General features: G+C 57.5%; 1 protein-coding gene and 1 non-coding gene across 17 annotated transcripts in view; both read left to right on the top strand.

Moving 5' to 3' along the window:
• Positions 1–447: 447 nt before the first annotated feature.
• Positions 448–26,715, top strand: part of SLC6A9 (solute carrier family 6 member 9) — a 31,394-nt gene continuing 5,126 nt past the window's right edge. The window contains exons 1-9 of one of the 16 annotated variants that reach the window (XM_070593591.1): positions 477–764; positions 5,747–5,862; positions 10,468–10,689; positions 17,756–17,912; positions 18,495–18,626; positions 18,972–19,242; positions 25,615–25,747; positions 25,988–26,122; positions 26,217–26,320. In XM_070593591.1, coding sequence (XP_070449692.1) covers positions 18,503–18,626; positions 18,972–19,242; positions 25,615–25,747; positions 25,988–26,122; positions 26,217–26,320 — 767 coding nt within the window. In that variant the 5' untranslated portion in view covers positions 477–764; positions 5,747–5,862; positions 10,468–10,689; positions 17,756–17,912; positions 18,495–18,502. Of the gene's footprint in view, positions 765–797; positions 977–1,064; positions 1,547–5,746; positions 5,863–10,467; positions 10,690–11,421; positions 11,632–17,000; positions 17,074–17,362; positions 17,505–17,610; positions 17,650–17,755; positions 17,913–18,494; positions 18,627–18,971; positions 19,243–25,614; positions 25,748–25,987; positions 26,123–26,216; positions 26,321–26,715 lie in introns of those variants that run through there. The other 15 variants (XM_070593599.1, XM_070593655.1, XM_070593610.1 and 12 more) reach the window with 15 other exon arrangements.
• On the top strand, positions 22,580–22,683 carry LOC139082118 (U6 spliceosomal RNA). The gene has a single exon (XR_011537848.1). It is a non-coding gene; the product is annotated as a U6 spliceosomal RNA (small nuclear RNA).

Here is a 26,715-nt window from a genome sequence, read left to right on the forward strand (position 1 = left end):
GGCCCTGTACCACAACTGCCAGAGTAGAGCTGACCGAGCCAGTGCTCAGCGTCCCTGGAGAAAGGATTACCCCAGACCTCCAGTTCCAAGGAGTAGGACCCAGGCCTTACCCAGCTGTGCCCACAGTCCCCAGCGGCTGCTGCTCCAAAGGGAATGGAATTTGCTCTGACTTCTCTCTAGGGGGAACGCAGGCGCAGAAGGCCGGGGGCCTGGCAGGCTAACTCCCGCGCCAGCCCCCCAAAGTGCCCCAGGCCTTCTGGCTTCATTCCAGCCTAGCCCGAAGGGGACGACATCTGCTTCCAACAGCGGCCTCAGCTGCAGGGCAGGGAGGCAGGGGCGGAGAAGGGGGCTCCTTTGTGGAGCCCACTCCCAGGGGTTCGTGGGGATCAATCATCTGAAAGCTGGAGCGCCTTGTAATTTTATTCCCTGGGAGGAGGAGCATGAGAAGTCGTCCAGGGGGGTGGGGATGAGACGGAGAAGGGGGAGGGGGGTAGGGCGGCCAGGGGAGCTGTTCAGGGAGAGGAGGGACTTGGCTAGGTTTCTCAAGCCTTCTCCACTCTCCAAACTTTCACCAAACTCTTGGCCCCCGCCTCCCCGAAACCAAAACACAACAAGCTCTGGAGGAGCCGCGAGCAGCGCGGAGGGGCGGGCGGACTCACGGCGGCACGGAGCCTCAGGAGGCTGATGCAACTTTCCCTTTAAGAAAGCCACCTGGGCGCACCGCGGTGCGGACCCAGCGCGCCTGGGCCGGGGGCTGCAGCATGGTAAGGGGAGGGGCCGCCGTGGCCCGCGCCTCTGTCTGTCCTGCCGTCGGTCTGGGTGTTTGGTGGCTCCGCGGGGCTGAGCCCCAGGACCAGCGTGCGTGCGTGTGTGTGAATGTGTGTGTGTGTGTGTGTGATCGCGCATGCATGCAGGCATCTGTGGATAAGAGTGTGGGTACAAGCAGGGGGATGTCTGTCTCGCCGCAAAGGTCGGGGTAGGTGCGCGCGTTTGGGTGTCACTGCTGTCACCAAGGAACTGAAGCGGGCGGGAACTGCGTGGGGGTGGGGGGCCGCTCCCGGAGGGGGGGGGCGCTGCGTGCCGGCGCCGGCTCGGTCGGGGGCGGCGGGCTCACGGCTGTGCGGGTAGCGCCGGAACCAGAGCGTGTCACCGGCCGTCTGGGGCGCCAGTGGGTCTGCGCGCCAAGGGGCTGCGGGGACCAGGAGCCGGCGGGCAGTGTCTGCGCCCCGCGTGCGGGCTCCGGCTCCATCTCCTCGCCCTGCCGGCCGGCCTGGTGCCTATCTGGCCCCTCCAGCCGGCCTGCCTCCTATCTGCCCGCTCACCCGCCGGCCGGATGCGGGTTCCCGCGTGCCCGCCGATCTCGGGGAGCCGCGCCAGCGAGTCCCCGCGCCCTCGGACTCTCTTTGTCCGCGACTCCCGGCCACGGCTTTGGAAAGGGACTACGGCCGTGGAGTTCTTTGGGGTTTGCCACCCTGGCAAGACTCCGCGCCCTGCTCACCCCAACCTTCATTCCCGGTGCGCGCAGGGCTGGCCGGGGCGGCCGCAGGTGAGGGCAGGGGCCTACCAGCCCGGGGCGCCCACCCCCAGCCGGCGCCCCGCACCCCGCAGCCTCGGCCGGGCGGGAGAGGGCGGCGGGGCCGCGGCCGGACGGGAGGGGGCTTGCCCGGAGGGCCGGGAGGGGCTCGAGCTGGCCCGGGGGCGGGGCCATGGGGCGGGGCCCCGGGTGCCCCGGTACTTTTCCACGGCAGGGGCCGGGGGCGGGGCCGCCGCCTCCACGCCAGCTGAGAGGCCCACACGTGGCGGCTGATGTAACGCCGGCCCCCCTACACCTCGCACCGCGATTAAGGCGGACGCGCCCCGCTTCGAGGAATCGGGGCGCTCTGGGCGGTGCCGCAGCTCGGAGGGCGACCGCGCCCCTGCCTACCGGCCCGGGGCCTCCTCGCCGGCTGCCGGCAGCTTCCTCAAGGAGCCGCGCCCCCTTTCGGGCCTGCTCTCCGTAGGCCACGCCCCCTCGCTGGTCACCCTTAAAGGAGCCGCGTCCCCGGCTCTCTGACAGCTCCTCCACAAAGCCGGGTCTCTTTCTTTGCGGAAACAAACTTGATGCTGCGGCCCCTAGAAGATAAAGGGCTGGGGGCGAAGAGTGGAGGAGAGAAGGACCTGAGAGGTTAAAGACCTCCAAAGTGGGGGAGCCTCAGAAGGTTAGAGAGTAGTGGGTGAGGGGACTGGTTCTAGGAAGGGACTAATGGGCGACACTGAGCATGCCCAAGTGTTTCGAAGGACCACAGAGTAAACGCCCCCTAACTCGGCCTACACTGCGAGTGCGGCGGTGTCCGCTCCGTGCCCAGCCCTGGAGACAGAAGACTCACACCTCTGCCCTGGAAGATCTCTCCAGCTGGTGTGGGAGCCAGATTTGGACACAAGCAACCATGCCGCAACGCTATGTGTGAAGAGCATGTTAGTCAGATGTACACAGTGTGCTTTGGGGGTACAGTGGAAAGACTGACTGTAGCTGGGAGGAGGAAAGAAGGCTTCTTAAAGATAATGGCATTGAGACAGGTTTTGAAGATGGGTAGGATGTATATGTAGATGGAAATGGAGACGGGGATGCTCAAGGAAGAGGGAACCTCCTGAGCAAGGGAGGCAAGAACCCTCTGGGAATGCTGAACAGTCTCACATGGCCGCAGGTGGCTGCAGGTGGCCCACCTGGCCTCCACGCAAAACTAAGGGCCCTCCCCTGCTCCCACAGCCCCTCTGCCTGCTCCATCACAGTGAATAGGCATTATGCTTCCTCCTCTTTCTCCAAATCTGTTGCCACTTTGCCAAATTAACTCCCTCTGACCCTTAAACATCACCTCCTCAGGGAAGCCCTCTGTGACTCTCATGAAAGGACCTTTCTCCTTCACACCCTTTATCTTAGTCTTTAATTACATACATTAAAGTCACCAGTTTCACTTGTCCCTGTTCCTTGTCCTCACTCACTACACCCCTCCCTCCAAGCTATAAACTCCAGCCTGATGAGTTCCTGGTGCCCAGCACAGGCCTGGCACAGAGCAAGCCTGAAATAAATATTTGTGGAATAAATGAATTGAATTGTGGCCAGCCTTAAATGCCTGCTAAACAATTTAGGCCATATCCTGTTGCCGTGGAGAACTATTGGAGGAAATCAGGGCTTTAGGGCTTTGGGAAGATTAATGGATTGGAGGGGAGGAAATGGGGAGGACTTGCAGTGGAATCAAAAATTAAGCAGCAACTGCGGAGCTTACAAAGGAAATATTATTAGCCCCATCTTCCAGATTGAGAAAACTGAGGCTCAGAGAGGTTAAGTAACTTGCCTGAAGTCACATACCTAGTGAGTGGCAGAGCTGGAATTCCAGCCCAGGCCTCTCAGGTTCCAGAGCCCAAGCGCTTCATCACATGCCAAATGGACTCTGACCCACTGTGTGTCAATGCTGGCCCATACCCAGGCTAGGGGCAGGTCTGGCCTGAGTAATGTGGGCTGCCAACACGTAGAAGAGGGCCTGGCATAGCATGGGGATTCAGTTGGTACTGTTTGAATGGATCGATGGGGCCATTTAAGAGAAATGGTAGAGGCAGGAGAAGCGGCAAAGCTTTACCTCTAACTTGTTCTGGGCACAGCCACCAAGTAGTCTTTCCCCATTCATCTGTCGGCACCCTGAGCACAAGGACTGTATTTGCAGTTGGTGCTCAGGGACGACCTGGGTGAGAACCCTGTAGCCTAACTGCCAGGGCAGCGTGTCCTCAGCTTACTCACTGGACCAGAAGGCATAGGAATTGGTCTTTTTTTTTTTTTTTTTTTTTGAGGAAGATTAGCCCTGAGCTAACATCTGCCGCCAATCCTCCTCTTTTTGCTGAGGAAGACTGGCCCTGAGCCAACATCCATGCCCATCTTCCCTACTTTATATGTGGGATGCCTGCCATAGCATGGCTTGGTAAGCGGTGCGTAGGTCCCCACCAGGGATCCGAACCGGAGAACCCCATGCCGCTGAAGTGGGAGTGTGCAGACTTAACCACTCGGCTGGCCCCAGAAATTGGCTCTTAATAACGCCATCTGCTGTTATTGCTGTCATCATTGTCTTTATTTGTTGGCTGAAGAGAGACAGCTTTGGGGCAGTCATATCTAGAGTTTACAGGTTGGAGGAAGGGGGGCGGTGAGGGAGGAAAAATTTGGTCTTCTAAAAGAGCACACCCTCTCCTCCTGACTGCCCCCAGCAGACCAAAGCCACGAGCAGGGACTGCTTTAGGAGGACACTCTGAGAGGCAGAAAGGCTGAGAGGCCAGCCTGGGTGACTGACAAAAGGAAATGGTTACAAGTCACATCCTTGCCTGGCCTTCCCTGGGGAGAAGACTGTGTGCCCGGAGACCCAGTGACCAGGGCAAAGGCCTGAGGAAGCCCCGAGCTGATTTGCACCGGTGAAGAGTTCCTTCCACATCTCTTCTAGCCTTCCAATGATACCCTGGGCCTCAGGTGGGAAAGGTGGCCCTTGACAGGTGGCTGTTGGTGAGGCAGAGTGGCACAGAACAGCCTTTGGAGTAGAGGCTGCTCCCTGGGAAGGTAGAGAAGGCACAGCCCAATCCTTTCTGGGACCAGGCCCCATGGAGACTGAACGTCCTTGTCCATCTGACCCATGGTTTTCCTCCCATGAGAGAATTCTTTGAGGCTCCCAGGAGACGTTGCTTCCTCTCCTGTGGTCTGTCAAAGACTGCCCCCTCTCCCATCTGCATCTGACATTAAACCTGTGGATGCCAGCCTGGCTGTGTGGCCACTTCTTCAGTCTGACTGCAGCCCGCTTTAGCACACCAGCCCCACACTGCCTTTTGGGTGCTTCGTGCGAGATCTCGGCTGACCTGGACCCTCAGCCTTACCCATTTTCCTTCCATTCAATTCAACCAACACTTCCTGCAAGCTGAGTACTGTTCTAGGTGCTGTGCTTGGAGAGGTAACTGAACCACAGACCCCAGCCCTCAGGGAACTCACACTTGTGGTTGACAGACTCATAAACAAATAAATCTAAGGTGAGTTGATAAGGACACTAGTAGAAGTCTGCAAAAATAGAAAGGAGGAAGCAATTTGTTCATTCCGGAAAAGGGTATGGAGAAGAGGCGGCGTTTAAGCCAGGTCCTGAAGGATTTGTAGAATTTCACCTGGTGAATAGGAAGGTGTGGCAGGCAGGGGACAGTCTGGCAAGGGCAGGGAGGCGTGCCTGCACACGGTGTGTTTGGCATGCCCAGAGCTTGTGGTCCAAGTTAGTAACCTAACCACAAGCCCAGCTGCCCTGGAGCCCAAGCTTAGTGGCACCAGAATGAGGAAGGACTGTCCTGACCACCTGGCTGGGGTGAGGTTGGGGAGCGTGTGCTGATCCAGGCTGACTCACCTCAGGGGAAAGGTTGAAGCCATTCACACAGATGATGAAGAAATTGGACCCTGGCCCAGTTCTGTGTTCATTTTCTATCTTTTATAGAAATGGGCATCTGGAGAGTCAAAAATAGACCTTTGCCCATTGGGACAGGAAGCCAGGAGACCAAGGGATCTAGGGAAAGGGTTGGGAGAAGAGGTAGGAAGGAGCTGGATCAAGGGTCATCCAAAAGGAAGCAAGATGGGAAAATGGCCTGCCAGCCGGTAGTTTGGGCCCTGCACTGCCTGTTTCTGGAGAGCCCTGAGGGCCGCCCACATCCTGCCCTGCCTTCCCAAGCCAGGTCCTCACCTCCCTCTCTGTTCTCTCCACAGCTCTTGAGGTCTGTGGTCTGAAAAGTGCTGGAAGCAGAGCCTGTGACTGTGGCCCGGGACTCCAGGGCCCCCAACCCACTGCCACCATGGTAGGAAAAGGTGCCAAAGGGATGCTGGTGAGTCTGGGGACCAGTCTTCAGGGAGGAATGGGGGTCATGAGCACTGCCCCCTCTGGGGCCTTCTGCCAGCTGCTTGCCATGACAGGAGGGCGGAAGAGGCATCATGGGCGCCAAGTCTGTCACTGCCAGGGCCTCTGAGTACTAGGGCTGTCCCAGGCCTGAGTGGGCAGCCCCTCCCCCAGCAGGTTAGGTGATGCCACGGCTCCGTCACTTCATCTTCTGCCGCAGAGCCACCAAGGCACGCCAGGAGGCAGGAGGCTCACTCCCTATCTTCGTCACAAGAGAGACCCTGGACAGAAGGCTGCAGCTCGTCCTGCTGAGAGGACGGCAGGACGCCCGGGGCTGTCCCCCTGGGCACCCCCACCCCCATCCAGTGCTCGCCTGCCACAGGGAGTGTTCAGTGTGTGCTGATCAAGGCTCCTCAGACCCTCTCTGGTTTTTCTCCACTTCCACTCAGAAAAGTAACAGAGCATATTTCATTTGAATTCCTTCCTGAGGCCCCTCAGAAAGCTCCCTCTCCCCTTCCCCTTCCGCAAGCCCTGGCCCTGCCCTCTGCTGCCTCAGAGCCCAAGATGGGTGGTGGGAGGCGCATGACAAGCAGAGGCCTGGTGAGGGCTCGAAGGAGGACGACTCGTTGATGGATGGAGCAGGTGGGCACTGAAGCGGGAACTAGAAAAGGGTTGCCAGATCCCACCCCAAGGGCAGTGGGTGTATTTCTTCTCGTGAGATCTTGCCTCAGGCACAAGCTGCACTGGGCAGCTGTGAGGGGGGCAGCCAGTGACTGAGCAGAGCCCTTCCTTTGGCTCCTCCCTTCCCCGCGTCAATTCCTCTGTTGCTTTTCTCATTGAGGGAAGGATTTATTGGCCTGGGGTCTCGGTTGAACCCTCCCCAAACTAGCTCTGTCTCTCACCAAAGGCTCACGGGACTCCAAGTACTTGGTCCACAGGAATGGTTTGCGGGAGGGAGCTGGGCGGTTCTGCTCCAGCCTGAGGACCCCTATTCTGCCCACCTGAACAGGCAGCATCCATCCCCTCAGGCCTGCCCTGGTCAGCCCCTCCTAGTTGGAGTAAGTCCGAAGGAACCAAGCTTCTCAAAGTCTTCCTGAGCCAGCCTGAACTCTGGGTGTTCAGATTTGGGTAGAGATGGAGGTCTCATGACCTGAACACTGGCTAGGGGTGGATGCTGTGATAGAGTCAAAAATGGCCACGGCCTCCCCTTTCCCGCCAAGTTTTGGAATTCTGGGCCTGTCGTTGGAAGTGGGGTGTGGCTCTGCCCCTTCCAACATGGAGATTCTGAGCCTCCTGAAGCTTGGGAAGCCCTCAGAGTGCTCCTCTTTCTCTGGAGTGACCCTGGAAGGACTGGGGTAGGCAGGCAGGATAGATGAGGGAGCCACGTGGGCAGTGCAGGGAGCATGAATCACAACGTCCAAGAATGCTGCTGGAGCCCAGCTTCCCGGACCCTGGGCTCTGCCGGTCAGCTGGGCCAGCCCGTCTGTGGAAGGGAATGCTGCCTTGGGACGCCCGTTCCCAGCACCAGGATGTGCCTAAAGATAGCTGGGGCTTGCTTTCTTCCATGCCCTCTGCCCTTTGGCTTCTGCCTGCTGCTGCTGTGTTTGAGGCTCATAGCGTCTGTCCCCTGGGCACCCCCAGCCGTTGCTGGAGATTCTATTCCTGCCTCTTTCTCAGTTCTGCTGATGACCTTGACTACTGTATTCTCGGTCCCCAGTTTGGAAGCCGCCTCCATTCAGTGTTTGTCTCTGAGATGAAGCCTCTAAGGAGCACCATCTCTCCTAGCTGACCTAGGCAGCTGGCTAGCACTTGATTAGGTGCTTGTGTTCCCCTCTGGGCAAATAGCAGAGGATACTCCTCTCAGACCTGCCTCTTCTCTGGATGCCGCAGTGGGGCAGAACAGAGGGTGTTGAGGGCCATGCATGTAAGCCAGTGGCACTTGGACTGTCCCAGGTCTGTGGCTTCTGTTGCCGTTTGTGCCCTGATATGCAGGGAGTGGGCAGCTGGCCCCTGTGTGGGGTCCTCACTTCTGTCCCCCTTTGCTCCAGGTATGGGTGTGAGGACATGGGCCCCCTGGGGTCTCTTCAGTGTCAGTAGACACCCCATGTCATCCTTGGGGCTTCTGCTGGGCTCTTCATGTAGCAGGTGTCCCGTGGAGGAGCAAGCCACTTCCCAGCACGTGCCCAGGCCCACATGCCGGCTGCACGTGTCCCTCCCCCCACTCCCAGCCCAGATGGTCTCTGCCAGCCCAGCTCAGCTGCCTCCCTCACGCCTCAGCAGCTCTTAGGACAGGGCTGTGCGAGAACCCAGCTGGCCAGGGTGCCTCCAAGGCGAGGAGCAGCTGGGATGCTTGGGGGCACTGGGGGGTGGGTGGGGTGGTCCTTCCAGGGCAGGGAGTCAGAGGACAGGAGCCTAGGACAGGAGAGCCCCATGGGTCAGCTTTAACCCCACAGCCTCACACCAAGTTCACAAGCTGGCTCACTCACTCCCCTCTCCTATGCCTACTCCCCACTCATATACCGTCTTGGGCAGCAGAGGCCTTGGTGAGCCTCACTGACCTCTCCTGTGTCTTTGAGCTCACTGGTTTCTTCTGCTACTGGAAAACCCCATGATGAATAAGAGCAGTCACCTGGGCTAGAGCCCTGAGTCCCAGAGCATCTAAATATCCCAGAAAGCTTTGCAAGCGCCAAAGGCCGCCTGGGGCTGCCCCACCCTGACCTGTTCTGTTTTGCTTTGACATGAGGGTTTGGACACCTCTTGTCTACAGCATCCATCACAGGGCCTGGCACACAGTGGGTGTTCACCCACCCCAAGTCCTGACATGCGGCAAGTGCTCAACTAGCATAGGCTTGGCACATATTGGGAGCTCACCAAGCACAGGGCTTGGCACACATTGGGCACTCCCTTGGGAGAGGGCCTGTCGCTTACTAGGCACTCACCTAGCACGAGTCCCAGCATGTGGCAAGTACTCAGCTAGTACAGACTTGGCACACACATTGGGCACTCCCTTAGTACAGAACCTGTCAGAGTGGGCACTCCTCTAGCACAGTGCCAGGCGCACAGTGGGTGCTCACCCTCCTTGGGGCTGGGCATATATTGGGTCTTCATCTGGCACAGAATTTGGCATACATGGGATACTCACCCAACACACCACTGGGGCTCTCTTAACATAGAACTGGGCACACAGTGGGAGCTCTCCCAGCTTTGGACTTGGCACACAGTGGGCCCTCTCTCCACACAGGTCCTGGCACACAGTGGGTGTTCTCCTAGCGCAGACCTGGCACACTGTATATTCTTCTAGCATTAGATTTGGCGCACAGTGGGCACTCTGCTAACAGGTCCTGGCACACAGTGAGTGCTTTCCTAACAGAGTTTGACAAACCCTAGATATTCTCGCAGCTCAGGGACTGACACACAGTGGGCACACTCCTTATATAAGGTCTAGAACAGAGGGTGTGCTCTCCTAGCCAGGACAGCCTGAGCAATGTCCTAGATGATCAACTAGATGATCCCAGATGATGTGCAACTACCCCTCCCCAGAGAAAGGGACAATATCTAGATCCAGAGGGAAAGGCCCAGCCTCTGGCTTCCTCCTCGGGCTTCCTCTGTGGACCTAGAACCTTGCCCTCCCTTCCCCTTGGTCTCCTTCCCCTCCCCACCCTGCCTGGAGCCCACCCACTCAGTCCTGTGCCCTCGCCTCCCCTCACACAGCTTCCCAGCAGCCTTCCCCCCACCCCAGTCCCAGCTCAGCAGGACCTTCCCTCAGAGTCACAGGGCACAACAAAGCCCCTAGACTTCTTGCCCCTCTGGAAGCATGCCCACTCTTATTAAGAAAAGTCAGAGGGGGGGCTCAGGGAGTCGGCTCCCTAAGTGGGGCTGGAGCAGCTGGATCCCACTAATGAGGCCTCATTACGGCCAGGGCCCAGCTGGGCTTCTGCCGCCTCCTGTCCCCATGGCCAGAGCCAGAGAAAGCCGTCCAGCCAGGGCTGCCTGTTCTGGGCACCGAGCCCAGGCCAGGGCAGCCAGAGCCCAGAGCCCACCCTGGGTGGAAGCGAGCATTTGGGCATCATGGGTGACTGGGCCTTCCTGGAGCCAGTGGCCCAGCCAGGGCCTTGGCCCTCAGTCTGTGCCTGCAGGAAGTCAGTGGAGCGTGTCTGGGGACCCGGCTATGGAGCCTGGCCCAGGGAGCAAGTGAATCAGTGGGGTCTGAAGCCATTTTTAGGAGACTTGCTTAAGCCAATGCCGGTCCCCATCTTTCCCCCAAAAATGGGAACAATAATGTACCTACCTCACAGGCTTTTGGGAGGACTAAATGAGTTAATATATATAACGTGTTTAGGACAGTGTCTGGCTAATAGTAAGCATGTGTATGAATTATCTATGACTATTATTACTAATACTCCCTAGATTCAATGATGGGTGGATATTATCCTCATTTTAGAGATGAAGAAACTGAGACCAGACCTGTTAAGTGACTTGCCTAAGGTTCTATATGGTGAGAAACTGGCAGAGCTGGGGTTTGAACCCAGGCCTGTCTGATTGTAAGAACTGTGCCCTTTTTAAAAAAAATGTCATCTCGCCATGTTCCCTTTAGGGTTACCAGGCTTACCAAACTGATAGGAAAGCCGTCATTTACATCAGAATCCATGCGTGCTTCTATTTATTTGATGGATGTCTACAAGATCCTATGATGTACCAGGCACTCTGCTGACCTGTCAACTTCCAAAGAGAACCACCCTTCCCAGGACCAGAACACTCATGCCCACCTTCCTGGCCACTGGTTAGTGGTGTCTCAGCATCAGCTGGAGGCTGACCAGTGAGTGTGGCCTCAGAGGAGAGGGATTGGATGGGTCTGAGTGACAGCCCACCCCAGTCATGGTGACACACACTGGACCGTACCCGGGCCACGCAGCTCACACTCCCAGAGTGAACACCTCAGGTTCTGAGCAGCACGGTACAAATCCCCAAGGGTCCTTATTCTGCATCTCCCCTTTGACTGGACTCTGTGGTGACCACCTCTTGGCTAATGCCGTCTTTCTTCAGACAGGTGACAGCACAGTTCACTAGGCCAGAGCTTTCTTGCACAGTCAGTCGCGTTCTCCTATGAGGACACCCCGTCATCTTGGCTGGTTAGGGGTTCCCAGCTCCGGTGCAGAGACAGCTTCAGGGCCCATCATCCACCAACTACAACACCCTAAGAAGTCTGAGATGCTTTGTTAGTGCCCTGTGGGCTGCGCCCTGCCCTCTTCCTGCCCCTTCATCATCTCTAGAGCACAATGGCACCCAACTACCCTACCAGGAGCCCACCGAGAGCCAGGCCTATGGGGTCAGAAGCATCTGGGCCCCGACACCCAGCTCTGGGAGGGGAGCCGCCGTCTCACTCTCTCCCGTGCTCGCTCTGCCTCACTCTGTAGTTGTGAGTGTGTGTGTGTTTTTTGTTCCAATAACTTGCTGGGAACAAGGGAAAAACACAACAAACCCCACGCCTCGCTCTAGCTCTGGAGCACCCGCGCTGGGCTGCATGGGGACTGGCCGGAGGGGGAGGGCCAGGGGAGGGGTAGGCAGAGCTTCGGGAGGAGATGAGGTGAAAGTAATTGCCGCTGCCCAGCCGGCAGTGGGAGAGGCAGGGGATGCGTCAGTGTCGCCTGGAGCTGGCAGAGGTGTGAATGAGCGGCAGAGACACGCGCGCTCTGCTCCGAGTGCTCACCCCGGGATGGCTGCGGCTCATGGACCTGTGGCCCCCTCCTCCCCAGAACAGGTCAGTCACCTTCCAGAAGGCCAAGCCCCCTCCCTGGTGCCAGGCAGGCTGGGAGGCTGGGCTGGGGGTAGGGAGAGGGGCTGAGTGGTCTGTGCCAGGGAGGGGTAGACACAGCCAGTGAGCGAGACAGACACCAGCAAAAGTGACCCAGAAAGTTGCAACTGTGCAAAGGAGTGCAGGAAGAGTTAGCTGTGTGGTGGGGGCGTGGGGGAGGAGAGTGGGGGTGTGGGAGCTCCCCCAGCCCAAGGACCTGCTGAGAATCTGCTCTGTGTATCAAAGCTGCATTGTCCTAGCTCCCGGGGAGACGGGCCGGAGGTGCCCAGGAATTGTACTAATCAATACAGCCCCATTGTCTGTGCCACTGCAGTTACTCCTATGGGAAGAGTGGGTGAGGGGGCAGGGGGACATGGTACATGGACTCAGTGGTGAGGGTGGGGGAAGAGGATGGCATAGAGTCTCAGCTGGGAGGAGAAAGACCCCACGGAACATTCGCCAGTGTCCAGGGCAAGTGCCCGGGTGGGGTGGATGCCCGTGTGCCCTCGTCCCTGGAAGGTGGGGATGGGTAAGGATGTCAGGCACAGTGGGGCTGATGGCAGCCAGGGTGAGGGGACCAGGAAAGCCACCCTCCTCCCCTGTAGGGCATCCCGACTTGACCTTCCGAAGGCAAGAGAAGGAATGTCCTCTGGGGAGACATGGGTTGGTTTTGGGAGAAGCATTATGCAGGGCTGCCCTCAAACCTCAGGACTGCCAGGGTCAAAAACCAAAGCCACTTCCCAGAGTGCCAGCCTGCTGCCAGACGACTTGGGTAGAGACTGCCCACAGCTGCCACAGCACAGGGCACAACTGCTGGCCTTCTCCAGGGCAGAAGCGGTGTCCACCCAGTGTTCCCCATCATTGCTCCCCAGGGCCCGGAGCAGAGCCTGGCATGCCTCAGGGGTGCGTCTTCTGTCTGCTGTCCACAATATTGGTGGCCACTCTCTGCCGATCAGGGCTCTGCAAGGAAATAGCACAGGGCATGTCCTTGCCTTTCTCACCTGCTATGTGAGGGCCTGGACTCCTGAGAGGTGTCCAGAGGTTCCTCTGAGGTTTTCCTTGATGCAGGAAGCACAAATAGCCCCTGTGTACTGCTCTGGCTTGGGGCAGATTTTCCCATGGTCCTGCTTCTCTCGCGCTGGTCCCTGATTCTTTCCCGTGTCTGGATAAGGGAGGCCAGGTGAAGAACAGAAGGCTCTGTCATTGCAGGGCAGGTGCTACCTCAGGGCCAGCCTAGCTCCTGGACTGATGGGAGAGAACTTGGGGGAACAAGAACCGAGGGGTGTGAGGAGATCGTGGGGTCTTCTGAGGCAGCCACAATTTACTGTAATGGCTGTTCTGTCTGAATTCCCCACTGGGGCTCCGAGAAAGTCGCCAGTGATCTGGATTTGGCTCAAGGTCAGTCTGGGATGTGGGGTCTTGCCCGTTCTCCTCCATAAAGTTTGTCTTGGATGAGACTTCATCCCATGAGCAAACCCTGGGGCTGCACAGTCCCAAACAAGAAGCCTGCTGGATCCCAGCGGGGCCCGCCCACCAGGGCAGCTCCAGGATTCCTCAGTGTCCAGCGAGAGCAGGAGGAGGGAGCTCACAATTCACAAAAATATCCAGTGGACACTGATCCGGGAGGGCGGGAGTCAGGAGCCAGAGCAGGGTAGAAATCTGGGCTTTCTTTGAGTTCATGTATGAAGCAAGAAGAGGGCCCTCCTATGGTGGTGGGGTTCCCTCTGGGAGCGGGCCTTGTCGTTTCTTTACACTTTGCTGTAGTTTGAAATTTTTTTGTGATAAGCTTATAATGCTTTTATAATCAGAAAGAAAGCAATAATAACATTTTTTTAAAGTAGTCTGGAAAGCTAGTGGGAACTAATGGCAAATACAGGAGAGAGTCAGGAATAGCAAAATCCAGGCAAGGAAGACCTACCGAATATTAGCAGATCCACTGAGGTTGTCTAGTCTGTTCATCTGCTAGAGCCGTGGAGGTTGTCTGGTCCATCTGTCTGTTAGTTCTGCTGAGGTGATCGAGTCTGCCCCCTGATGTCATATATGAGGATGCTGAGATGCCCAGAAGTGACTTGTCCGCTTGGGGGAGCAGACTCTAGAACACCAGGGTCCTAACCCCCGGTGCCATGTCCTGCCCTGCCAAGCCCAGGGCACAGTGGGAGATCCAGATTCTGCCCTCAGAGCTGAACAGCCTTAATTCCAGAAGCTCATCCAGAGCAGTGAATAAGCTGGGCAGAGGGCTCTGTAAAGGACTTATGTAAGTGATGGCTCAGTGTGGCTCAGCTAAGCAGGGATGGGAGTTGAGGGTTCTTAACCCAAGACAGGTCACAGGTCCTTGTGCAGGGATGGACACTGCTGCCTCAAGGCTGCTTCTGCGGGGAAGAGGCGTCTGAGGACTTATGTGTGTGTGTGTGCCTATGTGTGGCGGGCGTTATGGAGGATGACCAGCCAGCTCACCTCACTCACTGGTGGAAGGAGAACCCCAAAGCTAGATTCTGCCTGGCCCTTGGGAGCTTGGGCACAGGGTGGGGCAGTCCCCATTCTGGAAACCACCCACCAGGCCCATGTGGTAAGGATGGGGGCTATCCAGGGAGCTGGGGAGGAGGGGCCAACCCAGAGGGGCACCAGGTCACTATGGCTTAATTCACCACCGAGGTATGAGCAAGGGAGGGAGAGCAGCGAGGGGCAGACAGTTGGAGATGGGTGATGGGCAGAAGCCTGGAGCCGGGCCAGTCGGCAGTTAGGCAGACGGGCCACCAGTCTGGGTCAAACCGTGAGCACAAAGGGCTTCTTTCGTGGGCACCTCAGAGCTAACGACCACTGCGGGGGCAGTTAATATCAGTGACACAGCTGTCCACTCAGCAGACCAGGAAAATGAGAGGCTTAGAGTAGGGAAGAATATGCAAGTCTCAAAAAACTACGCGTCACTCACAAATGTTCCTCAGCCCTGCACCTGGCTGCCCAGGAAGGGAGTGGAGGGGTGTCCCCAGAGGAGGGCTGGGGAAGGAAGGGAACCGGAGCCCCCTCTCCTCCCGCAGAGCATTTTGGAGATGCTTCCCTGCAGTGTCCTGGAGAAAGGTAGGCTTGCTCTGTCTTCCACTGAGAACTGAGCGCTCACTAGCCAAGCCTCCTGAATGTGGCTCATGTTGGAATTGAAGTCAGAGGCCAACCATAAGCGAGGCTACCACGGCAGCATCCCACCCACAGCCCCGCAGTCAGGACACCACAGTGCTGAGCTTCAGGGCTGGGGAGCTGAAGATGGGTGCTGCTTCACCTGGAAGCTTCCCGCACACCTTGCAGAGCGCCATTTCACTGACTTCCAGCTCCTTCTGCACAGCAGACCCTTAGCGTTGTCAGTAACTTCCTGCCCGAGTCCAATCCCCAACTTTCAGTTCCAGGCCCCTGTCCTGGGGACTCTGGCCTCTGGTGTTGCAGCCAGCACAGCTGAACGAGTGAGCACAGGCTCAGTGTGTGCCGCTCATTAACAGAGCGGCGGCTGGCTCTTGAGGGCTCAGTCAAGCGGCTGCCTGGGACACGTGGCTGGGGGCATCGCCACCCTCCCTGTCCCCCTCCATGCCAGAGAAGGAACAGACCTCGGAGTCTGGTCCTGCTGACTTGGTTGGGGGCCTGGGGCCAGGGGAGAGGACTCAAACTTCAAGTCTTGGGGACCTCAGTGTCTGCAAGGAGCCTTGCCCTTGCCCTTGCCCTGCCCATGAGGCCATCCCGGACCTCAGTTGTCCCTTTTACAGCTGTAACCGCTGCTCTGATCCCACCCACATACCCTGCAGCTGCCACAATCTCCCATTGTGCCCCTAAGTAAACAAGCCTTGTACAGAATAGAACTGTCATTGTAGGGTCAACATATAGGAGCCCTATTTGGCTGGGGTTTGTTTGAGAAAGGATAAACCACGCCAAGCAGGACTCACACTAAAATAAATGCCCTCCTGACCCTGCGGGATCGCTAGGCCTGTCCCGAAGAAGGCCAGACGAGGTGGTGACAGGCTGAGGCCGGGTTCTGTAGTGGCCTGTCACCGAGGGCACACTCGGGCTGTGAGCCACCCTCTCCCAGAGCCAAGCCGGCCTTCAAGCCCCTTGATCAGGGAGGCCTTCCCTGACCTCACCCTGCCCCCACCGCCACCCCCTGTCCTCCTACCATACTCTTTTGACTTGAGAAATTCCCCTTTGTGGTCACTTTGAAGTTGCATATAAAAATTATATGTTTATTTATTTCATTGATGGCTTGCTCCCCCACCAGACTTCCAGCTCTGCGTGGGTAGGGGTGGCTGTTTTGTTCACTGCTGAATTCCCAGTGCCCAGGGAGGGCCTGGAACACAGTGGATGTTAGTCAATCTCTGTGGTTGTGTGAATGAATGAATGAACGAATGAATGTACGAGGCACTCCCAGGGCCAGTTTGCTTTGGGTGCTCCTTGAAGGGGACTCCACGGTTCCTGGTGCTGTGTCCCCAAACCTCCCAGGAGGGTGTGAGGGTCAATGCGTCCCCCTGGGGGCAGTGCTGGATTCAGTGTGCAAGATGGTCACTCCACCAGGGTGTCTGCTGTAGTGCCCCACAGCGTGTGAGCCCAGAGAGCCAAAATGTGCCCGCCGCTGGGGCATGGGGCGCACCACTAGGGCCTCCACTGGGCACTGGGGCCCCCTGTGTCTGCGTGCAGAATGGGCCTTTCTGGCAGGCGGGGTCCCGCTGAGGCCCTTCCTGCCCTCTGCGCTGCCGGTCAGTGTCGGCTCCGACAGCATTTCAAAGCGCCAGGGTTCTTTGTTTACTGGCCAGCATGACTGTTGTCCTTGACTATGTCTCTTTCAAGCTGAGGGTCAATGTCACTGCAGCGACATCCCTCAGAGGCCATCCTGCTCTGCCTCTGATTCTGGGTGTCCTCCAGGGACTCCTGTCCGTTTCTCTCGGGAGAACAGCCCATCTTTGGGAGGCTGTGTCTGTCACTCAAGGACTCTGCCTGTGCTTCTCTGTTGGTGACTCTCCAGGTCCCTATGACTCTTAGTGAGACCCCTCTGACCCCTCAGGCTCTGGCTCAGGGTGGCTTGATCTCCTGCGCACCCTGGGAGGGGCTGAGCGGGGCGCCTTCACACTTATAAAGGCACCGGCTGAGCCAGTTCCAACTGTGGGGTTGGGGTTCCAAAGGGACTGCCCTCGGTGGGGCCACAGGCCACCCACCCAGCCCTGCAGCTCCCCCAGGCAGGCCTGGCACCCTTCCCCTGGTGCCCCCATCAGCCCCTGCTGACCAGTCCCGTCCTCAGAAGCCCACCCCCTCTCAGCTCAGAGACCCTCTTCCGGAGTCCCTCTCTCTGTGTCCCCTGGCAGAGTCTGTCCTCCAGGTCTGGCATGGTGCCTACAACTCTGGTCTCCTTCCTCAACTCATGGCCAGCACCACCCAGCCCAGGTCAGCTTGCCCAGGGCCCCCTCCCCAGCCATGAGCAATATAGATGGCTCCCCGGGCCCGCCCATCCTGACTCCCAGAATGCCCTCCCCAGGTCTAGCCCAGCTCAGTTGCTCCCCATTCCCCTACCCCCCAGCCCTGCCCACCCTGTGCCCCCAGGAAGAAGCCCCAGGGTCCAGCATCCCCTCCCCCACAGCCGCCTGCCGTGGGCAGCGTGCTCAGCCTGGCGATGTGGTGGCGGCGGGTGGGGGGGGCTGTCTGGACACAGGCCCCTTTGTGCCCAACCCGACTTGGCTGCTTGGTATGAGGCTCAGCTGCTCCCAGATCCTCACCCAGAGGGGAGAGGGGAGGTTTTAGAGGGGCTGGGCTGGGGGCCCTCAACTCCAGCTCCCTCTCAGTGTCCCACCTCTCAGATGTTGGCAGCAGCTCCTCAGGTGGGCTGGTGCCCTGGGCACAGGGGGCTGGGAGGCTGTGGACGGAGGCCCCACCTGGCACCCACTGGCCACTGCTCCTGCCTTCTCCCCTCCTCTATCAGGCCTGCCTGCAGCTCTTGCCAGCAGAGGGGAAGCCCAGGGGGAGGTGAGGGCTTGGGGGGTCCATGGTGTCCCCACTGGGGGAGGCCCAGAGGGTCAGGCTTGGGAGTGCAAATGCCTTGCTGATGGTAGCTTCTCTCCTGTCCCCACAGAATGGTGCTGTGCCCAGCGAGGCCACCAAGAAGGACCAGAACCTCAAACGGGGCAACTGGGGCAACCAGATCGAGTTTGTACTGACGAGCGTGGGCTATGCCGTGGGCCTGGGCAATGTCTGGCGCTTCCCATACCTCTGCTATCGCAACGGGGGAGGTACCCAGCGGGCACAGGGCAGGGGCCACCCACTGGGATAGAGCCCACTCACCAGAGCCCGGGCAACGCCTCCCTGGCACAGACCCCACTCCAGACAGGCTGGCCTCTGGCCCTGATCTCCTTTGCCCCCATCCCTGGCTTAGGCACCCTTTACCTAAGGCACAGGCCACCCCTGACCCTGGCAGCCTGCTCTCTTGAGGTGAGGAGAGGTAGCAAAAAGCACCGTAATCTCCAGGGTCCCCTGTCTTATGCCCCTTGTGTTTCAGCAGTCCCCTGAATGGTTCAGAGACATCTGAGTGTCCCAGTGACTTGTTTCTGAAATTGCTTCGTTAAGCCATCAAATCCCACCCGAACGTGGTGGCTCTGGGGCCTGGGTTCTGCCCAGGCAGACTTCCTGGGAGCCTCTGTCCAGGTCAAAGACAGGCTGTGGGTAGTGTGCCTCAGACCCAGGCTCCTGCTCAATGCGTGCCACACCCTCCTCGGGTCCTAGCCAAGCACAAACATTTTGCCGTTGGGTTCTGAGCAGGAAGAGGGTGGGGTCTCCCAAGCCCGCCCTGAGCCAGCCCTCTCCCTGCCTGCCAGGCGCCTTCATGTTCCCCTACTTCATCATGCTGATCTTCTGCGGGATCCCTCTCTTCTTCATGGAGCTCTCCTTCGGCCAGTTTGCAAGTCAGGGCTGCCTGGGGGTCTGGAGGCTCAGCCCCATGTTCAAAGGTGAGGGCTGGGTGGGGTACACATACACACACGGGCCTCTGGGGCCGTGCCAACTCACCCATCTGTACAAACACTGCCCACTCCTATGGAGCCTGGAGCTGACCCCAAGCCCCCCATCAATGGCCAAGGCCATGGACGCATGCTGGGATTCATGTTTACTTGGTCTCCACCCTCCCCGCCTACCACGTGTATACACAAAATCCTTTTGCCCCCCAGCTTGCCCCTGCCAAGACCTCGACCTATCCGTTCTGTGGCCCTCCATGAAAGCCTGCCCCTTGGGCCCTTTGAAATTAGCCTTGCCTCCTCAGCTAGATGTGTGAGGCTGCTCCCCACCCCCCTCCCCAGGCGTGGGCTATGGCATGATGGTGGTGTCTACGTACATCGGCATCTACTACAATGTGGTCATCTGCATCGCCTTCTACTACTTCTTCTCGTCCATGACGCACGTGCTGCCCTGGGCCTACTGCAATAACCCCTGGAACACGCCCGACTGCACCGGCGTGCTGGACGCCTCCAACCTCACCAACGGCTCCCGGCCAGCCACCCTGCCCAGCAACCTCTCCCACCTGCTCAACCACAGCCTCCAGAGGACCAGCCCCAGCGAGGAGTACTGGAGGTGAGCCCCCATGGGACCTGGACTGAGGGGGGGACACCTGTGCCAACCCTCAGCCCTCCCTCTCACCATCAGGCAACCATCTGCAGACTGGGTAGGGTGCTGGGCACTGAGCGGGGCAGAGATGCATGAAGAAGTATAAGGAGTCCACAGGCAGGTCCAGGAGAAGAGGCTGACACACCGAGAGCAATGGAAGGTTGGATGTGGAGTTGGGGAGTCTTTATAAAGTAGCTGTGAGGGAGGGCTCCTGCAGCAGGGCAGCTCTGCAGAGGAGAGTCAGGGAAAGGGGGATGGCTTCCTGGTGAGAAGAACAGCATGAGCAAAGGCCCTGGGTCCCACATGAGCAGGGGCTGGTCCTGAGACTGAGGGGAACGTGTTCTGATGAGAGTAACGGGTATGTGGGGAACTCACGGGCCCTGAGGTAGCCTAGGAGAGGGCACCAGCCTTGTTGGAGAACTTATAAGAATTAATCTTAGACTTAACGCTGCAAGACAAAAGGAGCCATGGAAGTTTCCTGAGCCCAGGGCTGTCACCATGAAGCGGTGCTTAGGACAGCCTGGCACCACTGTGCTCTGTGGTGACAGAGACCAAAATCCCAGGACTGGCTAAAGGGAAGCTGCTGCTGGTGTTCTGGAACACCTGGTCCCAACTAGATGGGTGTGAGGGCATGGCAGGACATCCTGGAGGAAACGCCCCATGTCCTGTTGGGGAACCCCTGGGAAGAGGCTTTGAGGGCCAGTGGGTAGGGCTTGTTCGTTCATTCCACAAACATTTATGGCATCTGTGCTGCCAGGCCCCGTGTGCCCATGGGGTATGAATAGCCCAGAGCCCCTGCCCTGAGGAGTTCGCAGTCCGGTGGGGAGACAGCTAATCATATGAGGGGCAGGTACCTCCATGCAAGTATGTGCAGGCCTGTGGTGGAGGCACAAAGCGGGTGGTGGCAGTTCTAAGGGGATGAGGACGAAAGGAGGTGGTCAAGAAGGCTTCCTAGAGGAGGGAGAGAAGGAGGAAGGGATTGGGAGAGAGGTGAGCAGGTGAACCAAGGTGAGGAGGTGGCAAACCAGAGCTAGGGTTGGGGCAGGTGGGACTCTGAATATTAAAAGAGAAGGGCATCAGAAGGCACAGGGCTTCCCAGGCCAGGCTAAGGGACTGAGGCTTTCTCCACCACATGATGGAGAGTCACAGGTGAAATGGCCACGGCCCCAGGGAGGCTTGAAGTCTTAGCAGGTTGATATCCTCTAAGCCCGGTCCCAGTGCTCAGACCCTGCAGGGCCCAGCTTCCGTGCTGGGCTATAGACATTCAAAGATGGCTAAGCCATGGTCTCCACCCGCGGGGGCTCACAGTGTAGACAACACAGCTGCTGCCTCCCAGCGAGGGGTGGGCAGTTCCCTCTGGGCAGATTCAGTCATTCGGTCACTGGACAGGTCATTCTTGAGCACCAACTAGGTACCAGGCCCTGTACTCAGTGGGGAGACAGAGTGGGGAGTGAGACACACAAAGACACCGTCCTCATGGAGCTCACAGCTGATGGAAGAACTAAAGAAAATCACTACCCAGCTGGGTATCCCCGGGGGGTGCTCCAGAGGCACACCCCGCCCCCCCCCCCCCCCCCCCGCCCCAACCCCCCGGCTGTCTGCCAAGGATTCCCAGGGCAGGGGGCCACCCCAGGCAAAGCTCTGGAGATTTCATCCAGTGCAATCAGAGGGGCATGGCCCTGAAAGAAAACTAGTCATGGGTGGGGGGGCCCACTGGGTGGCCAGTTGAATTCTACTGCTCAGCAGGAGCTGGCGCCAGGCCTGCCTAACTAGCCACTGTCTCAGGCATGACAGCTTCCCACAGGATGGCTCCCTGCTGCCCCCTCCTGGAGAGCCTGGGCAAATGACCCTTGAGAGGCCTGCCCAGGCTGGCCTCAGCAAGAAAGTGAGAAGAGCAAGCACTCCCATTTCTTGGGCACGGACTATGTGCCAGGCATGTTATCTCGTCTAATATTATCCCTATTTTTCAGATTCAGAGACTGACCTTCAGAGGTTAAGGACCTAGGCAGGAATGCTGTGTCAGGATGTGTGTGCTCCGCTGTGCCTGGTACCTGGTGTGAATGAGGCCGATGATCCTCTGCAGGTGTTCCTGGGCCACACGCTCCAGCGCCCCTTTGGAAAGCTGCATGATCTCATTTGAGCCCCACAACAGCCCTGTTAGGTAGCTCGTGCAGGTATTACGAAATATTCCCATTTTACAAATGAGGAACGCAAGTCAAAAGCAAGATTTAAGCAACTCCTCTAAAGCAAGAGAAGCTCAGAGGGCAGATCTCTGAGCCCAGGTCTGCCTCTTGGCACCTGCTTCTGGCCCAGAATCCTCCCCTCCCAGCGACCCCTTCACAATCTGCTTGTACAGTCCTCTGCGTACTGGGCTGACTCCTGCTAGGAGGCCCTAAGCTCACGACCATGCCCCTCTCACCTCCACAGCCCCTGTAGTGCCCAGCACAGCACCCAACACCCAGTCGGACTCGGATCCCAGCACCCTCTCCCCGTGTCTTCATGGCAGCTCTGGAGCCACGGAGACTTCCCTCTCAAGTCCTGGCTCTGCCACTTACCAGCTGTGTGGCCTTTGAGGTCACCAGAGCTCGCTAAGTCTCAGCTGTTCCTCCAATAGATGGGGGTGGTTACGACACCTACCTTGTTATAAAGATGAAATGAGACAGTGCAGCATATATCACTAAGGACAGTGACTGGCACTCAGTGAGCACAAGGATGGCCACTGCTGGAGATTCGAAGAAATAGATGAGGGTGTCCTGTTCTCAAGGTATTTACCATCTGGTCGGGGAAATTTAAAAAATAGTGTAGAAAAACTCCAGAGATGTTATGCATCAAGAGTCAACGGGGAAATATGTTGGGTTCCGAAAGTTTTTAGGTTAATTGTTTGATCTCAAAAGGACATGGTCCTGGGGCCAGCCTGGTGGCATAGTGGTTAAGTTTGCACACTCTGCTTTGGCAGCCCAGGGTTCGCGGGTTCAGATCCTAGGTGTGGACACACACATGACTTAGTGGCAGCATCCCACGTGCAAAATAGAGGAAGATTGGCATGGATGTTAACTCAGGGACAGTCTTCCTCAAGCCAAAAAGAGGAAGATTGGCAACAGATGTTAACTCAGGGCCAATCTTCCTCACCAAAAAAAAAAAAAAAAAGAAAAAGAAAAAGAAAAAGAAAGCACATGGTCCAAAAACTAAATATGGTGCCATAAAAAGAAAGGTAGAATTCATTATTTGGTTCCCAGGCTAGCCTTCTAAACTCTTTCATCCCTAGTATTGTACTGCTGGACTCTTGCAATAAAAAAATAATATAATGCTCGTTCCAGCAGCACATACACTAAAACTGGAACAATCCGGAGATTAGCATGGCCCCTGCACAGGGATGACACACAAATTCATGACGTCTTCCATATTTTTAAAGGAGTGAAAGGGCACATGTGTACAGTGATACATGGTAATTAGTCTTTGGGTGGTGAACATGATGTAATCTACACAGAAATTGAAATAGAATGATGTACACCTGAAATTTATATGTTATAAACTAATGTTACCACAATAAAAAATAGTTTAAAAAACATATATATAAAACACGACTAGTGTAACATACATAATTAGACAAAGTTAAAAAAAATCTTTTGAACAAGAAATGGTTTCTTTACTTTGGGTGCTGGCGCTTGGAGTTGAAGTCAAGTGACTGGGCCCGGCAGCAGAAGGGCCCTGTGGCTATTGTGGAGGGCAGGGCTTCCCAACACGATGTTCCCCATATAGGTGCGCCCTGTCTGGGGGCCTGGGCAGCCCGAACCCCCAGCCCAGTGGCCTTCAGCTGTGAGTAGCCTTGTCTGTTTATCCCAATGGGCCAAAAATATTTTTTTCTGTGTGCCATGAAGGGAAAAAGATTGGAAAGCGCTGCTGAAGGGGACCAGGAGCCTCTCCTTGGTGGTCCCACAGCTCCTGAACTTCTCCCATCCCTGTCTTTGTGCTTTTCCCCCATCAACTAAGAACCTGGAGAGGGTCTGGCCCAGGCCTGGCTCCGATGCCTGTTGAATAAACCGTGGCCTAGCGGTAGTGGCGGGAAAGGGGAGCGTTGGGCAGCGCCCTCTGCAGGTCACCGTGTGAAGGGCGGCCTAGGGGGAAGATGGGAGGCTGGGAGGAGGCAGGCCAAGGTGCTTGCAAGTCTAACATCAGGCAGGCTGGCCAAACAAACCCCAAGACCAGGCCTGGCAACATTGTCCCCTAAGGGCCCAGAGTAACCTCCCATCACAAGGTATGAAAAATGTCGCCATGAGGTTTAAGAACTAATTTGGGGAAAAAAATTGAAAACAGCTAAGAATGATAGAGGACAGCCTCTGAGCTCTGCTGAGAAGTCCTAGCTGTCAGAGGGGAAGGAGGGAGACTGTGTTTCCCTAAATTTATCTACGAGTTGTCCTAGGTTGGCGTTACTGTGCCCATTTATACAGATGAGGAAACTGAGGCTCGAGAGCTTGTCTCTTGCTCATCCCTTCTAGCCTGGACAACTGCAAACCAAACTGGTCTCCCTCCAGGTTCTCCCCTTTTTACCTCCCAATCCATTGGCCACAGTCTTCATTCATTCATTCATTCAACAAATATTTATTGAGCACTGCCCTGTGCCAGGCACCAGTGCCAGGCACCGGACGTACAGCAGTGAACAAAATGGACCAAACCCCTGCCTTCAGAGAGGACAGATGACAAACAGAACAAATAGGTAAGATTTACAGTGTGGTAGAAGGAGACATGCGCTGTAGAGGAAAATAGAGCAGAGAAGAGGGTAAGGCGGACCGGGCTGGGGCCAGGGCTGCAATTTTAAGTAGGGTAGCCAGGAAAGGCCCCTTTGAGCAGAGTACGGACCTGAAGGAAGTGAGGGGGGAGGGAGCTATGTTGACAAGCCCAGCTGCATAATTTGTGGGGCCCAGTGCAAAATAAAAATATGGGGCCCCTTGTTCAAATGTATCAAGATGGCAATGGCAGAGCATTAAATCAAGCACAAGGCCCTTCTAAGCGTGGAGCCCTGTGGGATTGCACAGGTCTCCCAGCCATGTGCACATATGGATATTTGGGGAAAGAGCACTCGAGACCTAGAATAACATGTGCAAAGGCCCTGAGGCGGGGGCATGCCTGCCATATTTAAGGAACAGTAAGGAGCCCAGTTCAGCTGGAGCAGTAAGCAGCTGGGAGAGGAGGAGGAGAGGAGATCAGAGGGATGGCAGGCAGAGGTAGTGGACCACGTAGCCGTGGTAAGAACTTTGGCTTTTCTGTGGTGAGAGATGGGAGCTGCGGCAAGGTTTTGAGCCGAGGCGAGACCCTGAGAGTGCTCTTCTAAAAACCCTTCAGAAGCTTCCCATGGCCCTCGGGATAAAATTCAAACTTCTCAGCGTTGACTTCATGGTTTCTTACGATCTGGTCCCTTCCTGTCCCTCAGCCTTCCCTCTTCCCTTCACCTTCTCTTCCAGCCTCCCTGAGCTGCCTATGTGCCCAGGCTGGCCGTGCTTCTGGCCCCCCAGCCATACCCCCGTCTTGCTGCTGCTCTTTCCCGGCCTGGCATGCGCTTCCCCTCTTCTCCCACCTCCTCCCCATTCTTCGAACTTTAGCTCAAGCTCCAACTTTGGTGGGAAGCCTTCCAGCATGCCCCACTGCATGGGGTAGAGGTGCCCCTCCTGGCGGGGCCCACAGCATCCCGGACTCAGCTCTGCTCTGGTCCTTCCCACTGGAGCAGTCCCACATGCTCTCCCCCGCCCTCTTCCCTGAGGGCTGGGACAATGCCTGATCCAGGTCTACACACCCTGCACCTAGCACAGCGCCTGGCACATAAGTGACTGAAAGAGCACAGCTGGCGTGGCAGAGGGTGCCAGATGGAGCTATGCACACACTGGGGAGGAAGCGGGCTTCGGGGCTAAGCCTGCATGCTCCAGAGCCTCCAAGCTTTACTCAGCACTCTGCTGGCTCCCGTGGTTCATCAGAGATGGAGGAGACTAGTGGGTGAAAAGCTCACAGAAGGCTTCCTGGAAGATGTGGCACCTGATAGGCTGTGTCCAGTCTGGAGGGGAGGGCATTCCTGAAGGGAGAAATGCACAAGCAAGGGCCTGGGGTGAGCCTGAGCAGGGACAGGGAGCCCTCTGCACCCCAAGGGCCGAGGAGGCTGGCCCTGGTGGGGGGTGCAGCAGGCAGAGGGGCCTAGGTCGGTGGAGCTGAGTCTGGGGCCCCAGAGTGGCTCCCGTCTCATGGTGTGGGCTGCTGGGACCTCCTGAGAAAGGACGCTGGGCCCTGGGCTTTGGGAATTTGTCGCTGGGCGGTGGAGGCTGGCCCGCAATGACAGAGCATCTCCTTCCCCAGGCGCTACGTGCTGAAGCTGTCAGATGACATCGGGAACTTTGGGGAGGTACGAATGCCCCTCCTCGGCTGCCTTGGTGTCTCCTGGGTGGTCGTCTTTCTCTGCCTCATCCGAGGGGTCAAGTCTTCAGGGAAAGTAAGTACCCCTCCCCCCGCACAGTCTGTGCCCACCCAGAAAGATCCTGCCTCCCCGACCTGGGATATGTGTGTGTGTGTGTGTGTGTGCGTGTGAGTGTGTGTTGGGGATGGGGGTGGTGATGAAGGGACACCGGAGGGGACAAGGGACCAGAGGGCCAGTGGTGTTTGGGGACCAGGGAGGTCGCCTCCAGAGCAGGAAGACCCCAAAGGAACCCAGTGGAGCCTGTCTTGCGCCCAGGTGGTGTACTTCACGGCCACGTTTCCCTATGTGGTGCTGACCATCCTGTTCGTCCGTGGCGTGACCCTGGAGGGAGCCTTCACGGGCATCATGTACTACCTGACCCCACAGTGGGACAAGATCCTGGAGGCCAAGGTGTGATGTGGAGGGTGACCCGGAAGGGCCGGGCAGGGGCACATAGGCTCCTGCCTCTGACCACGGCTCCTCTGTGGCCCATCGCTCTCTGCAGGTGTGGGGGGATGCCGCCTCCCAGATCTTCTACTCGCTGGGCTGCGCGTGGGGAGGCCTCATCACCATGGCTTCCTACAACAAGTTCCACAACAACTGTTACCGGTGAGACTCCCTGCCAGCCCTGGGGCTGCCCCCTGTTCCCTGCCCTCTCTGCAGCCTGATCCTCGCTCGCCCAGAGCCCCCAGATCCAGCGCAGCCTCCTGGCCCGCCAGGGCCCTCCATTCCACTCACAGCCTTGAGGTCCTGGGAACCTGGGTCTGGACTGAGTCAGTGGAGAGCAGAGAGAGAAGCTTAGCAGGAGAGAGAAGAAGGGTGGGGACCGGGATGCCCCAGGTCTATGAGGACCCAAGAGCCTCAGGCCCACTTGAAAAGGCCCAGAGCAGACCAGAAAAGAAGTTGGCGGCAGCTTTGTTCCTAGAACTTTCCGTGTCTCCACGTCTTCTCTTGGTCTGCACAGAGTCAGACAGGGCAGAGGGAAGCAGATGCATGTCCTGAAC

Source organism: Equus przewalskii, chromosome 2 (assembly GCF_037783145.1).
Source record: "Equus przewalskii isolate Varuska chromosome 2, EquPr2, whole genome shotgun sequence".
NCBI classification, from domain to species: domain Eukaryota; kingdom Metazoa; phylum Chordata; class Mammalia; order Perissodactyla; family Equidae; genus Equus; species Equus przewalskii.